We start from the raw sequence: 15,736 nt of genomic DNA on the forward strand, positions 1-15,736 counted from the left end.
AGTATCGTCATCTATGTGTTTGATAATGAAGGACAGTTACATCTGCATATTTGTTCTCATGTGCTGCGATTGAGAGAAAATCTCCTGTTGTCATCCCCGCTCCAACAAACACAAAACATGTTTTTAGATTTTATTTTAGTTTTTAGAACATGTTTTTAGTAACAACCCTGAAATGAAAAACACAGCACTTCATTATCACAACCATAATAATTTTTGCTTTCAAATTTAAAATCACTCTTCAAAAATATACATTGATGTCAGTGGGTACCAATGTGAAAAAGGATAAAAAACATTTCTTGCCATCAGCAGGAAATCTTTTCTTTAATTGATTGAGTATAGTAGAGAAAAGCAAATTGATTCTACAGCTAAAATCTATATTCTACCCTTAGATTTGCGACTAAGACTTTTAAATTAAAGCCTTTACAATCACAGCTGGCATGCACAGACCGTTTGTCCTGTCCTCAAATAGCTTATTGGAAGCAAGCAGAAAAACTATTTTTGAAGTGTTTTAATTTTATCGAAATCAAACAGTCTGGCAGCTGACTCCTTGCAGCCGGGGAAAAGTAAACTTAACAATGCAGACATTTACCCAATCCCCTTCTATTTCCCACCTTGCCTGTTAAAAATCAATGCCTTTTCAACACCCTGCAAATGGAAAAGATCACATAATGGGAGTTTGAGGGGACAATCAAAAGCAAACATGTATACAACTCAAGTTTGTCAAATTTTTATGTGCACCATGTGTTACAGCTTTGAGCTAATCTGATTTCTCATGCCATGGTGCCTGAGGAAAAGCAAACAAATTACTGATTTGATGCCAAAAGACAAAGAGACTTTGAAATCAACTCATCCAGGCGCTTGTACTCATTTGGACTGCTAAACCTGGGGTGCCTCTGTGCTCTTCTTCCCCAGCCTCATTTAATGGGCAAATGATGCTTGAACGAGGATTTTGTAAGCTGGGATGAAAAGACAACTGTTTTCTTTCTTTACAACGCATAACAAACCATATGTCACACACGGAGGATTTATAGTAAAATGAAACATCCCAAAATGCTGTGACCCACAAATAAATGTGTTGCAAGTTCAATCAAATGAGAGCATCACTAGTGATGTCGTCTCCCTGAGTCTGGCACAGTGCTGTGATTGACTTGCAGCTATAACAAAGTAGCACCTGGCAGTTGAGCCCATTGTAATGGCCCTTCTCATGCTGCCAGTGAAAACTAATAATAGCCAGTACGGTGTGTTTTCCAATGTGTGTGCTCCCGACCCATCTATATGCAAGCATGAATTGCAAATCCTTGTGCCGCCTCTTAGCATTGTAACTTTAAAGCCGTCAGCAGGCTCATTACCTGTCTTTGCAGAGGTCCTTTGAAACCCAAATTAGCTGCCATGCGAAGTGCCTGGTCGTCTCGCACCCCTTCAAATATATCTATGACTTCCTGCGAGGAGAGCAGAGAACAAGAAGGGGAAAAAAATATGAAACAGCTTAAGAAAGGGAGTGAGAAAGAGAAAGATACACAAATGCTGGACTATAGCATGAAAAAAAGCAAAACTATGGCAGCTTGTTAGAAGTTTAGAAAGGTATTTAAAACACACGTGTCAATAAGACTTTGGCATCTTTAGATTTCGATTAATGAGGATGTTTTTACAATCAAAATGGAGTTTTCTGGGTTTATGGTTCAGTTGAGAAGTAATAGTCAGTCAGTGAGTAAAACTCTTCCTGGCTTAAAGGTTAAGGTGGGTATTATTTTGTACATTATTTTAAAAAGATCAAGCTCTGAATCATGTTGAATTGACCAAAGTAGGCGGCTGCTTAATGAAATTGTTTCTCCTTAGGGTCATTCATCTTTCACCTTTTTGAATCAGACATACTAGAAACATAACTGATGAGCTAAGATGGTGCTCACCACCATTTTATGTCGATTAAATGTTATGTTAAACTGTGACAATTAAAATCAAAAGAGAAAAACAAGGTAGCTTCTTATATAGCCCAAACTGTTATATGATATGGAGATTTTATAACCCTTAAACGGAACAACACTAACCTTAGTTCATTAGTTCATTTAAACTGAGTTTCTTTTGTTGTTTTTTCTTCTTTTTTGATTTAAACCATAAAACATCTGTTTGGCTAATACTGTTAGTTTCCTTTGCTACCATTGGCTGACAAACGCAAGAGGGATTTTGACTGTCTTTTTAAAATGTATTTACCATCAATTTATTTTCAAGTTATTTTTTTTTTTACCCATGGACAATCGCTACGAGCCGGAATACTTCATCCCTGTGAAACTGAGTACCAGGGATGCATGTTATAGTGATGTTGGCATCTAATTCAGCTATTATTCTTATTTTTTTTTATACATTAATGTCTTTGAGCCCTTTATAAACAATGCACTAAGATGCAATCTCTCTAACTACCTATATATATATATAAATAGCAGCGTATTGTTGTACTCTTGTGTTCTCAAATATAGGAAAGCATTCAATAAATGGGCTAATTTTTGGAAAGCTACACCCTTGCACAAAGCACTAAGCTGATGCTTACAGCCTAAGTAAGTACGAGTATCACTCCTATACTATACATTTCTCAGCCAAGAAGACTAGAAAAAAGAAAGAGACACAAAACTCATGTGCCAGGCTCATAATACTTATTTAATCTTCTAAAAAATAAAGAACCATCAAACCAATTTCTTTCATTGCACCATTTCCAAAAATGATCCATTAGTCTAAAAGCAGTCCATCAGAGCTGTGAATCCCAAACTTTAAGCTACACTCACCTTTGACCTTGGAAGCTAACTAAGTATGTGGGACAGCATGGAGGCATATGTGGCGCTTAAAGTTGTCCATCTGTTAACAGAGGCAGGGACTTGCCAAGCAGCTCCCATTGATGATGTATTAAAGCAATATAAAACATCAACAGCTTTTTAATCTACTCGTTTATTGTGAGCTCCAACAAGCTGCTGAAGAGACGTAGTGGATGAGCTTGAAATCGCTCTTTAGATTTTGTCTTAGTAACTTTGCCAAACGTTAAATGAAAATAATAAAAAAAAGAAATGTCCACAACTTTTCAAAAGGAAATGTGTTTTAAAGGATTGATATCAGGTCTGCAAGAAATGTCCAAATGTTTGTCAATTCTGCACTACGCATACATCCTGTTGGTCGTTCAATACTGAATAATGAGTAGAATCTGGAACTAACATACCTTAAAGATAAGTTCTGGTGTGGCGGCAGCCACCTCCTCGATATCCATCCCTCCCTGGGGGCTTCCGACCATTACTGGACCATTGCAGGCCCGGTCCATCAGGATGGCAAAATATGTCTCCCTGCTGATATCCAGAGCCTCAGCAACCATCACCTAGATATGAGATAGAAAGAATGAAGTGGCAAAAAGCAGACAAGATGTCAGGGTGACGTCAAGTTTTCAACTTCTACAACTACCTCTCAATAAATCAAGAAGTTGATTAATTTCTGCCATTCAGTTTTAAAAAAATGAACTAAGCTTTTTGTTGTGGATACCTGACAGTTGTGTTTGACAGTTGCGGGAAGAGAAGATGAGCACTGCTAAATAAACTAACCATTCACAGGATTCTGTGCCGAAGCATATCAATGAAAGTTTGGTGGAAGGACATCTGCAGTCTTGAATGGACTGAGGAAAACCTCATACAAAAGTCGACAAAGGCTGTGTCCGAACATCCGCCCTAACCCCTAAATCCCTGAATCACTATATAAAGTGGGGACCATATAGTGAACTTTGTAGTGAACTTAATTAACAGAGCGTTCGGACAGATGATGACTACTTTTCGCTCCGGGCTGGTAATGGAACTCCGCCTCCCCACACAGTGCCTGCACCATCTTTGTTATTTGTTTCTGCTGTCGGGCAGCGACAGCCTATCACAACAACGTGCCACTGTGACAACAAATCCTCTACTTACGGATGTTTCTGCTCATCTAGTGACTATGGATCATCACTACATTTCAAGGTGCATTGTGGGAAATTTTGAGTCCAATACCCATTTATCCACTAGACGTTTGGACACTCATTTAAAATGGTATAACCACTGTATTGTGCCCAACATAGTGACATTCGAACACAGCCAAAGAGTCACGTGTGTAGAGTGGAGCTGGAATCTGTCCTTCAAGACAAACTGTCATGGATTCCTTACTTAATTCTGTGTTGCCACAGGCGGAGCTGCCTCCATACTTCCACCCAACTTTCAAGGAATCAACCAACCAAATTCAATACGTAAATAAATAGGTAACCATACTAACAGCAGGAGCTTTGGAGGAACACTTCAAGGAAATTAGGGAGCAAAAAGATGAAAAACAAGGGGAAAAGAATGCTATGAGTAGTCATACAGAAAGCAAACAAAAGAGGGAGGCAAAGGAAGGAGTGAGGGCATTTGCTCTTTTGTGGTTAAGAAGAGGCAGGTTCTCTTGGTGTCCTGTGTGTTCAAACAAGTAAACTTCCTTCTGTTTCTTACCCAGAAAATGAGAATGGACAGCTTTCTCTAACCTTGAAGGACTTGGACTCCCATTTATTCGTCACTAAAACACTCTCCCTGGCTCACTTTCATTTCACTGGTTCCACACAAACTAAACATATGTTTTCCCCTTTGGTTCTCCTCCATCCTCATTTTCTGGAATAAGTCTGACATTGAGCTGTCCTTTGGCGTTTCTCGGCCACATCCTACACCCCCTGCCTCGCCCTACCCTGCGTCCTCTCTTGTCATCCATCTATCAGTGTCACGTTGCTGATGCTCCCTGCTCTGAGGTGTGTGTTGATGGTGGTTGCAAGTAAAAAAAGAAGCACCAAAAACCATGAGAAATAGTTGCTTTTAGTCAAACTACACTGAATCTGTAGGCAATTTCTCAAGGTCAATAATGTGAGGCTTGATCTTTTTGTACCATAACCAAAGTTTCTGGGTATCTATTTACACTAGCTGTGCAGTTAAAGGGCATCTCTTTTCTCAAAGTAAAAATGTGTCCCGTTCCATTTTAGCTCCATCTCTGAAGAAAATTGAACTTGCAGACTCTGCAGCGAGAGTAATGGTGTAGTGGGACAATGGGAGAAAGAGTAAAAGAAGAGAAGTGCAGGAGCCACACACACAAACAAACAAAACCTTAGAGGGCTTCATCACCTGGACATGTGGATTTAGAGGTACTGCATGCAGCACGTGAACAGAGAAAATCATATTCTTGCTCATTAGTGACACACAGAAACAGTTTTATACCAAAAACTTTAAATTTAGGGCTGGGTTAAATTATTTAACCCACCAAAATACAAAGCAACACAAACTAGCGGTCAATAGCGGATGGTTACTGTTTATGTAGGAGAGGGAACTAGAGGCCAGGTTGTGTAAACAGAAATACATTTTACAGAGCAGCATTGCTGAGCTCAGATTGCCTTAAAAAGAGGTCAAGGAAGAAAAAAAGTGAAGAAAAACAACATAATGAAAACATTAAAAAGGAAAGAAAGTTTATTTTCTCCTCACCGTTTTCACTTTCACTCCATCTTTGGGCGTCTGCTTGGTAATCAGGTTGAAACCGAGCATCTTTTTAGCCAGCTCACCAACAACTGCAGGGCTGAATGGGAGAGATTATGCTTCAAACAACATCAATCATTGTGGCGGCAGATTTTTATGACTTCTTAACAGCTTTGTACATAACGCTGTCTCACTCTGGGAATTACTGCATCATACAGGCTCTTCCTGAAGTTTTTATACACTTCAAACCACATTTTGCCAAATTACGACGGGGGTTGCACAAATTGTCACAAATATATCATCCCTGTAACACTGCTGTGCTTGATACTTTAAATAAAAACCTGTTTCAAGTGTAATAGGTTTAAACTTTTTATGCCCCTGTAATAATAAACCCACGGGATGGGTCTCCCTGCCGTAGATGCTCATACCTGACACCGCTGATAAAGTCCAAAACACACAGCTAAGAAACACAGGTGGAAAAAATGTCATAGAATGGTTTTCTAATATGGTGTAGTGGGAGCTACAACCACATACTTTCTTTTTTTTAAATATGTAACACACAGATACAAAGGGGTGCATTATTTTAAAGTGGAAGGAAAAAGACGACCAGAAATATAGCCTGTATTTAGCGCCATTTACTATAATCCAGTTTAACAGACTCCCTTTAGCATTTATCAAATTATTAAATAGAGTCCAATCTCTTTGTACTTAAATTCAGAATAATTCCAGATGTTCTGTGGAGAAGTCAATGGTTTGTTAGAGAACATTAGAGACGAACAATCACAGAAAACAGCAGACGGGCTATGTTGATCCACCGAAAGAAACAGCTGTGCAAGAAGAATATGTTAAAGGAATAGTACACCCAAAACATGATTAGCCTTCATTTTCTACTCACCCCCATGCTGAACAACACTCTGGAGTACTTTTTTGATATCTCAAATGCATCTGGAGATCTGGGAGGCTTCTTGCTGTCTGCTGACATTCAAATAATGGAGGTCTATGGCGCCCGAGACAGAAAGGTCTATAAAAGTCCACAAAAAACGTGTCAATATTCCTCCATACTGCTTGTCCAATGTATTCCAAGTGTCCTGAGTGGGTAGCATCCAGAATTTACTCGAAACGAAGTCATTTAGAATGTTTTTAGAGCATAAACAGTAGTGTATAGGATTTCCTGAAAGCGCGCACATGCGCGCTCACTACGCTACGGAAGCCGGCAGACCAAACCAGATGAAAGTGCGCATTCAGCGTCTGCTCTGCCAATAATGCAAGCGTAGAAGAAGAAATGTGCTGTTTACCTGTGCAAAGAAAGAAACAACGAAAGAAAAATGTCTGAGGACTTCAGTGTTGAGGAAGAGCATGAGTTCTTTGCCGAGCTGAATGCACTGGTTTGGTCTGCCGGCTTCCGTAGCGTCGTGAGCGCGCACATGCGCGCTTTCAGGAAATCCTATACACTACTGTTTATGCTCTAAAAACATTCTAAATGACTTTGTTTCGAGTAAATTCTGGATGCTACCCACTCAGGACACTTGGAATACATTGGACGAGCAGTATGGAGGAATATTGACACGTTTTCTGTGGACTTTTATGGACCTTTCTGTCTCGGTCACCATAGACCTCCATTATTTGAATGTCAGCAGACAGCAAGAAGCCTCCCAGATCTCCAGATGCATTTGAGATATCAAAAAAGTACTCCAGAGTGTTGTTCAGCATGGGGGTGAGTAGAAAATGAAGGCTAATCATGTTTTGGGTGTACTATTCCTTTAATCGACATAATCACTGTAGGATCTACAGAGATCCATAGCTCAGGTGGAAATAATCTGTAGAGAGTCTTAAAGGCACAAAATTATTATTTGTGGATGCATTGGGAAAGGAAAGCAATTAGAAAGCATATATAGCAGAATAGGAAACTAAGCAAACATTAAAAAAGGTTCTCTCAATAGAAGAGCCTAGAATATAAACTTTATTGCGTCATTCTGATAATTCCCTTTAGACATATGAAAAGTTATATAAAATCAGTTGCTAAAAACCAAATTTAGGATTTTGATAATGATGAGCTATAATCTTTCAATTTCAATCTTTGTTTGTTTTCTGCTTTACCATTTTGGTAGCCTCACCAACCAGGCTGATTACCGGGACCATAATTCAGTCCCGTAAACCACCGTCGACTCCGACCAGCTCTGACTGGACCAATCACAGTGTGGGAGACGGGAATTTACGATGCGCGACTCAGCGCCAGATTTATCTCTAATGCAGCAGTGCCTGGTTGAACTGTAAAGGGCCTGGTTGAACTGTAATGTGCCTTGAGATGACATGTGTTGTGAATTTGGCGCTATATAAATAAACTGAATTGAATTGAATTGCTTTTCTGCTAGCATAACATGAAGACGGTGACCACAACAGAGCAATGTTGCAATGACAATCAAGAACTTAGTAGAGAGTAGTCTTGCACCGATACCAGTATCGGGCGGGGCCCCGATCCAGCACTAAAATGGTGGTATCGGTATCGGCGAGTACCGACAAATAGGGCACTGATACTATTTTGAGAGCCGAAAGTTTATTCAACTATTGTCACCCATTACAGGTAGGCAATAAAAAGTTCTAATGGATTAACTTTGTATTAGTATTTTTCCTGCTTCCCAAAGGTAGGCAGCAGCTTGACAAAGCCATGATGGCAATTATTTTAAATCCAAGTAGTATGCAGTTCTTCATATATACACACACACATCAATTACAAACAGATGGCATCGGTAAGGTATCGGCCAAAACTGCACAGCCAGGTATCGGGGCCAAAAAATGACATTGGCGCAACACTAGTAGAGAGCATACCTTAAAGCTACAGTGTGTAATAATTACAGGGATATACAGTCAGAAATGTAATATATTATGCATAACTATGTTATTTATCATCATCTGCGAGCGCTCTAATTACATAAGAGCGGGTTTCGCAGCCATGGAGGCAGACATCTTTGCGCTACGGTCGCGCAGAGCCAACAAACTAGCGATTGCGAGATCGCCAAAACGTCACAACGATGTAGAAAAATAAAGGGTATATTTATTATCTTAAGTCTACATGAAATCTATACCCTACACAGACTAATGAAATACTATCTGTAAAATTATCTATGTAAACAAACCTCATCACTTGAGAAGGTAGGTAATGCGGACGTCGTGGAAGACATTTTGTCCCGTAACGCTCGCCGTACTGTTGGGGGGGAGAAGCGGTGGGGGGGAGATGTTCATGTTGCTGCAGTCTGCCCGCTAGATGTCGCTAAAAGTTACACACTGTAGCTTTAAATCCTCAGTTAATTAAGTGTGAAATACAGGAGTAATGCTCTTTTATTTGAATTATACATCACTTTGTGTTGGTTTATCGCATAAAATCACAAAACTTACAAGATTCGAGCTTGTATTTTGAGAAAATATGAAAACATTTCAGGGTGTGAATAATTATGCCCTATATGCAGAAATCCCTGTTCTTAAGGACCCTAATACAGATGGCTGTAAATAAGCTTCTCTTCATGCTCTCCACCTACAAGCTAATAGCAAACCAGAGCTGCATCCCCAAACCTGCTCTGGTTTCATAAGAGAATACAAATTAAGCTGGGAGGATGCTTCCATTCTTTGATAAATGGCAGCGAGGTGAACAGCGCACTCATGTCAATGTCTAGGGACGATGAACTTCAGAATGTCTCACTAAAGAAAAAAAAACTTTTCAAGGATTTTAAACTGCAAAGGAAGGTGTTGCTCATGCACGCCTGAGAAACGTTTCATGAATCACCTTCTTTTTAGCCTTTAAGGCCACAGTAAGTGGTAGCTACATTTGATAAAAAGCCAACACTTTTTCAGGTGGTGGCAGTAAAATGGGCTGCCTGGGCAAAGAGAAAGCTCTTTCAAGAGGTGGTTTAGACCCCCGAAAAATGCAGATTATTAAACACTAGGTCATCGGAAGAACATATTCAGCACACTTTGTGGCGAAGAGTTCTACAGTTAACCTTTAAGCTGCTTTTATACATTTAAATTATAATGAGTTGTTCAAAAAAATGAAGGAAGGAAAAGAAACATTTGCAGCAAAAGAAATCCCGACAGCGTCTTTGTGCTTAAGTAGCATCTTCATAGAGCTCACCATAAAAGCTGCTGCCACTGGGGAAAATAACATGAATCTATCTCTCACAGGAAGTCGCTTTGAAAATCACATAAGGGAAGACTTACTCCTTAGTTAAGTGCACTCCACCTTTAAGGCCACTGTTGAACACGCCTTTGCCTCTGCCACCAGCCAAAATCTGAGCTTTCAGGACTATTTCCTTGGCATCTGAAAGACGATGTAGAAAAGAAAAGGGAGAAATCAGAGGGAGTTAGAAAGACAACACCCTGAGTCAGTTACTTGTTTTTCTGAAAACACAGGCAAAATCAAATGTGGAATATAAGAATACAGTAAAAAGGATCATTCTCCTTTGCAGAGCTTTCCCTCAAACTCAAAACATATTTTGGAAATGAACATCATATCTCCAAAACGAGAGCTTTAGATCAGAAAGTATATGGTAGGACAGAAGATCTGACTTTTTGTTAATGCTGCAATATGAACAGATCAGACGGGATGACACAGACAACTATTAAACTGGTTTAACATCAGAATTACTCTGTTCAGAATAGACCAGTTTGCGTAACTCATTCCATGATTACAGATTTGTAAATATCAATAAAAAAATATCTAAAGAGCCATGCCATGAACTGCAAATCTATTATATTTCAAAAACAGAATATCTTAAAATCTTCACATGGAACATAATTAAAATCCAAATCTGTCCCTTTAACGTTTGTCAAAACAAAATGTCAAAACACTTCCTCCCACTGTTGTTTTCATACAGCTGAATAATGATTACATCTATATTGAAAGATTGTTTAATCATATAAAGCTGCTGACAGGTTTAATGAAAACAAATGTCTTTTGGACATGTCAATAATGTATGGATGGATAAGCTTAATTGTAGACGTTTCTCACAAATAGCTTCAAAGTGATGTCTGACCTTTAGAGCAAAAAATATGGATAGAAAGCATTACAAATGTTTTTCCAAGAACACATAAAAACTCGGGTAAACTGTTTTAATTTCACATTGAAACATTTCAACGACAGAAATGGCAATCAGAAAGATAATGATTTCTACAAATAGGTAGTACTTTTGAGCACAACAGAAAATGAAGAAATTACCAGATTATTAACATTTTAGCAGATGCCTCTAATATTTGTCTATTTCTATTCAACTCGAAACAAAAAAATGTATCGATGAAAACGATCTGTTGCTCAAGTGGGAATGCTTATGCATTCCCACTTATTGTTGTTCACTTTTTATTTTTCTGACTCTAACTAGTCCCGCAGTTTTCAACCGATTTCAACAATTTTGGTATCAAAACGTTCAGCTTGTTCAGGAGAACCCTGCTATGTCTTTTGCTAAATATTTTTTTGTAGTTTTCGCGATATTCAGCTTTTTCTGCGTTTTTTTTTTTTGTCCCATTGAAATGCATGTAGAAAATCTTACATTTCAGCAAATTGCAGCTAAAACTTCATCATCTTTAACTACTTCAGCATACTTTCAGCTAGAAACACCATTCAACTTTTAAAATGTTTCCGTATCTTTCTGCTATTACTGTTTTACTCAGATTTTTGCTAACTTTTACAGTTTTGCTTCAGTGAAGCTTCAAACTTTAAAAGAAAATTTAAAGATTTTCAAATTTATAATGGAAGTCTATGGACGGAATTCTTCAACTGCTAGAGTGCGTGCTCTAGCTTTTGAGCTGTACTGGTTTTTCCGAACAAATTCTTCTCACTCCCTCATTTTTCATTCAATTGAAATAAATTTTACATCAACATTATGACCCAAACTCAACCACTTTTTTAAAAATTAGACTCTAGGGGGCTTTTCAAAACACACCCCACAGCAAATTTCAAAATAAAAGCCTCCCATTGCCACTTCATCTATTGATTGGAAAGTCATCAAGTATCATTGCTGGTTCTGACCCTTTTCTCAACACACAACCCTGCTAGACTTTCAAAATAAGACTCCAGTGACCCTACACAATAAAAGCCTCTATATTATACTCGTGTATTAATTAATGCAAATGGCTCAGCATTATGACCCAAACTCTACCAGCTTGTTTCTATTAGACTCTAGGGACCTTTTCAAAACATACCCCAGAGCAAATCAGAATAAAAGTCTCCCATTTACGCTCTAACACAGCATCTATTCACCCAATAACATGGGAAACCAGTGATTTCATATTTAGAAATGGATTCTACATCACTGCTGGGCATGACCCTTCCCTTGACACACATCCATGATAGATCGAAATAAGACTAAAGGGACTCTACAAAATAAAAGCCTCTTCCTTACACACATTCATTTTGCCGTATGGCTCGTAGCTATGACCCAAACTCAACCAATTTCTTCAAATTACACTACCAAGGCCTGTTGACCACACACCTCAGTGCATATTTATTAATCAGGTTTTAAGATTTAAACTGTAATAAAGCATCTGCTAACCTCGTAACATGCAGCCTAAGCCTGCCAATGGTGCTTTCATCACCACAGCGGCTCGTAGCATGCAGGTTAGTTTTTTTGATAAATTCAGCTCCTTAAGTGGTATTAGCTCTCTTTCTATAAGCTTCTCTCTCTGTCCTTCCTCTGCTTCTCATGGTCAGTCTTGCACATAGGTTTGTAGATTTTCAATCCTCAAATGATGACACTGTTTTTCTTTATGCTGATCAACCAACATATTCTAAATAATTTTAAATTGTTTCACCAAGTCTTGACATTTCCACATATGATTTAAAAATTGTGATACTTATTGAATACCATCTTCCTCAACATTTTATTTCCCATCCTTAAGCTACTACTTTTTTCTTCAACCAGATAAGATTCAAGTTTTTCTTTGTAATTTCTTTTCTGATTCAGCTAATTTCATACTTTTCAGCCTATGTTGTGAACTTTGGCTTCATTCTGCTCTCTTTCTGGACAGGAATTACGCTTTTCTGTTTGCTGCTAATTCATAACACACCTGACATGTTTCTGGAAAGTAGGTGGCCCCCCTTCAAAATTTCTTTAGAACTTTTTCTAGAAACTTGGGAGACATTACATTTAGACCCTTCTAGTGCCCACATTGGACACATTTTTTTGATATCATGTATGGTTTGGCTGTGCAGCTTTTAAGATGAGTCTGTTTCTGCCATTTTACTGCCAAATGATTCTACGCTACAAAATCTTCAGATGATTCAATTATTTTCTGCAGTTTGAAGCTTCTGATGACTTCCTATCACATTTTCATATGTTCCTCAGCTAATTTGTGCTTCTTTTCCTTCTTGCAGTTTTTTTAGCTAATTTTTCTTTTTTATTAAGCAAAAAAAGCATTCCCACTTTGATGTTTCTCCGAAACAGCTTTTTCTAGTTTTTTTTTTCATTTAGTCTCAACTCTGCTGCATTTAGCAGAAAACTGTCTAGAATTATTTAGTGTCTATCAGTGGCGACTGGCCAATAGAGGGTAGGGTGCCACCCCATTCACCTAATGGCCTTCACTAAAACATAAGGCCTAAAAAAATAAAAAATAAATCCTTTGTGGCCTTAAATTACCTAGACACTGTGCATAGCAAGTTTTACTAAATGTACATTTTACAGCAATATCTACTTGTGATAGAGATTTACATCACCGAATCCACTAGATGCACTGGTATAAAGCATTCCAACACAGGACTCTGGAGCAGAGCGGATGTGTTCTTTGGAGTGGCAAATGATGCCTCTCAGTCAGCTAATTCAGTTGATTAATCTGGGTTTGGCAGTTGCCTGGAGTACAGCTCTTGCCTGACTGCACTGTGTCAAGTATTAAGTTTGATGCATGGGGAATTATGGTGTTGGACTGGTTTTCTGAAGTTCGGCTTTACCCCTTGGTTGTATTAACTCTTGATGCTGCAGCATATCAGGACATTTTGGACAATTTAATGATACATTAAAGGCCACTTTGGGTTTTTCATGCTGGAACAGAAATGGGTCAAAGCAAAGTCTAAAAGTTCTGGGTGTAGAAAAACTTGAAAGGCCAGGACAGAGTACTGACCTCAACCAAACAGGACACTTTTTGGATGAATTTGAACAGGGAATGTGAGCCAGGCCCCCTTGTTCAAAATCAGTGGCTCTCGTTAAAACGTATGGTCAAACATTGTCCTAGACAGAATCGACATTATAGAAAGCCTCCCCAGAAAGACGACTCTGCACCTTCTTGAACACCCAGAGGACCAGAGGCTGTTATAGCTGCAACAGGTTAATAAATGGTGGTAAAAAAAAAAAAATTGTCAAATTGACCGATTGGTTGGTACTTAAACGGTGCTTTCAACCGCCTTCAGAACCCAAATATGTAGGAAAAAGTTCATGTTTAAAATGATAGTGAGACTTTATTGTAGGTTGTTTTGTTTTTATAGGACCTCTGCAATTATCGAGATTATGTGTAAAACAGCCAAATTATGGCTTAATCTGTTCTAAGAAAAGTCAGGGGATAAAAAAAAATCACAGGCTGAAAGTTGGATCATTTTAGATGTCCTTGCTCTTATTATATCCAGCCTGCATTCATTGTTCAATAACTGTAACCATGGAGGACTGAACACACGAAGAATAGCCCCTTAGTCCACTTTAAATCCATTCACACCATCATCTTCTTTTAAAATGGACCAAGGACTCTTGATAAAACATAGTTTCTGACTAGAAAGTGATCATTTGGACTCAGGGTGGAGGGATTGGATAATCAACTACCATCAGGCAAATGCCATAAGAGTGGGAAGAGCAAAATGGGATAATCTCTTGCAGTGAGAAAGACACCATAACCTTGTTGGTAGGAAAACAAGCTCCTTTGATGACTTTTTTGTTGGAGAAAAAAATAGTACTGTGAAGACTGTCTAGGAGCCGGGGAGCAAAGTGAGACAAAAAATACTGTCTGAGATCAGACCTGCTGTAGTAGGAAAAGAAACCAGAGAAAATAGTCTGTGACAGGGCGACGGGGATTAAACCAACACTGTATTAGTAAGGCCTGCTCTGTGTGGAGAGCTAAGGGCTGGGGGACAGAAAGAGAGATGGAAGAGAAGAAAAAAAAGGGACAAGAATAAAGGTGCACTCATATGCAAAGAGCTTTGAACTGACTTATAAATGAATAAATATGCTAGCAAAAAAAAAAAAAATGCTCCTGTGCAAAAATTAAAGAGTTCAAAGCAAGATGAGGCAGAGTGTCCTCAGGGCATGAGGAGAAGACAGGGACAGAGCAGAGGAAATGACTTCTACTATTACAGAAGGAAAAACGATAGAAGCAACAGAACAAAGATTTTTAGGCCAATCGGAGGATTGGGATGTGGTGATGTGAAGGGAAGGTAACAGACCTGACACGCTGACACAGACATTTAAAACAGCCACCCAAGCTTGTAAAGCAAAGATATACTGAATATATTAAACCACCATGTAATGTGTTAAGAGAGGTAATGGGGTGAGAACAAGGCATGTGTTCATCCCTGTTGCATGAGTGTTTGATGGAAAACCTACTCATAATGTAGCAAATCAGCGATTATAAATGGATGCTGGAGAAGCAATCTGTGTGATAATTCAGTGACTCCCAAAAGTATTCAAACCACAAAACCTTTATACATTTTGCAAGATTTTTACAAAAAACTGACAATTTTACGAAGCTTCAGAAAAAGTGTTTACAAAAATGTTTGCTAATTAAGAAATTAATCATAATTTTGTATTCAACAAAACAAAGAAGATAATTTGTAGATGTGCCTTTTGCTGCTGTCACAGATGTAATCTTTTTTAGATAGCTGGTTGGTTGGTCTAGACTGAGGCTTCTGTCCAGAAGTCTTTGCAAGATAGTTTAAGCTCAGCCAGATTGAATATGTGTCTGTGAACATTATGTTTTATGTATTGCCACAGTTTCTCAGTTAGATTAAATCTACTAGGGTGGTTAAAGGGTGCATTTGCAGAGCTGTGAAAGTGAGAAAATTCACACCTTCAGTTGGCAAAGTTTTCTTCCACACAGCATTCTAGACTGGGCCTGAAGGTCAGAACCCACCGCATGTGGACGACTCCACAAGCTCCGATGCAACTTTATTTTTTCCCTGTCATTCTGGCAGGATAAACAACCATTCACACCTAAGGAGACTTTAAAGAAGCCAATAAACCTAACAGTAATGATTTTGGACTATGGGAGGAAGCCGGAGTACCCGGAGAGAACACACG

At 38.7% G+C, this 15,736-nt stretch overlaps 1 protein-coding gene across 1 annotated transcript in view; it reads right to left on the bottom strand.

Annotated features, from left to right (window-relative positions):
- The window catches only part of suclg2 (succinate-CoA ligase GDP-forming subunit beta), a 159,951-nt gene that overhangs the window by 70,583 nt on the left and 73,632 nt on the right, over positions 1-15,736 (bottom strand). The window contains exons 3-6 of the mRNA XM_038291821.1: positions 9,690-9,789; positions 5,490-5,580; positions 3,200-3,352; positions 1,350-1,439 (exon numbers count right to left, since the gene is read on the bottom strand). Coding sequence (XP_038147749.1) covers positions 1,350-1,439; positions 3,200-3,352; positions 5,490-5,580; positions 9,690-9,789 — 434 coding nt within the window. The remainder of the gene's footprint in view (positions 1-1,349; positions 1,440-3,199; positions 3,353-5,489; positions 5,581-9,689; positions 9,790-15,736) is intronic.

The sequence above is a fragment of the Cyprinodon tularosa genome, unplaced genomic scaffold (assembly GCF_016077235.1).
Source record: "Cyprinodon tularosa strain WSP-4 unplaced genomic scaffold, ASM1607723v1 ctg300, whole genome shotgun sequence".
In the NCBI taxonomy this organism is placed as follows: domain Eukaryota; kingdom Metazoa; phylum Chordata; class Actinopteri; order Cyprinodontiformes; family Cyprinodontidae; genus Cyprinodon; species Cyprinodon tularosa.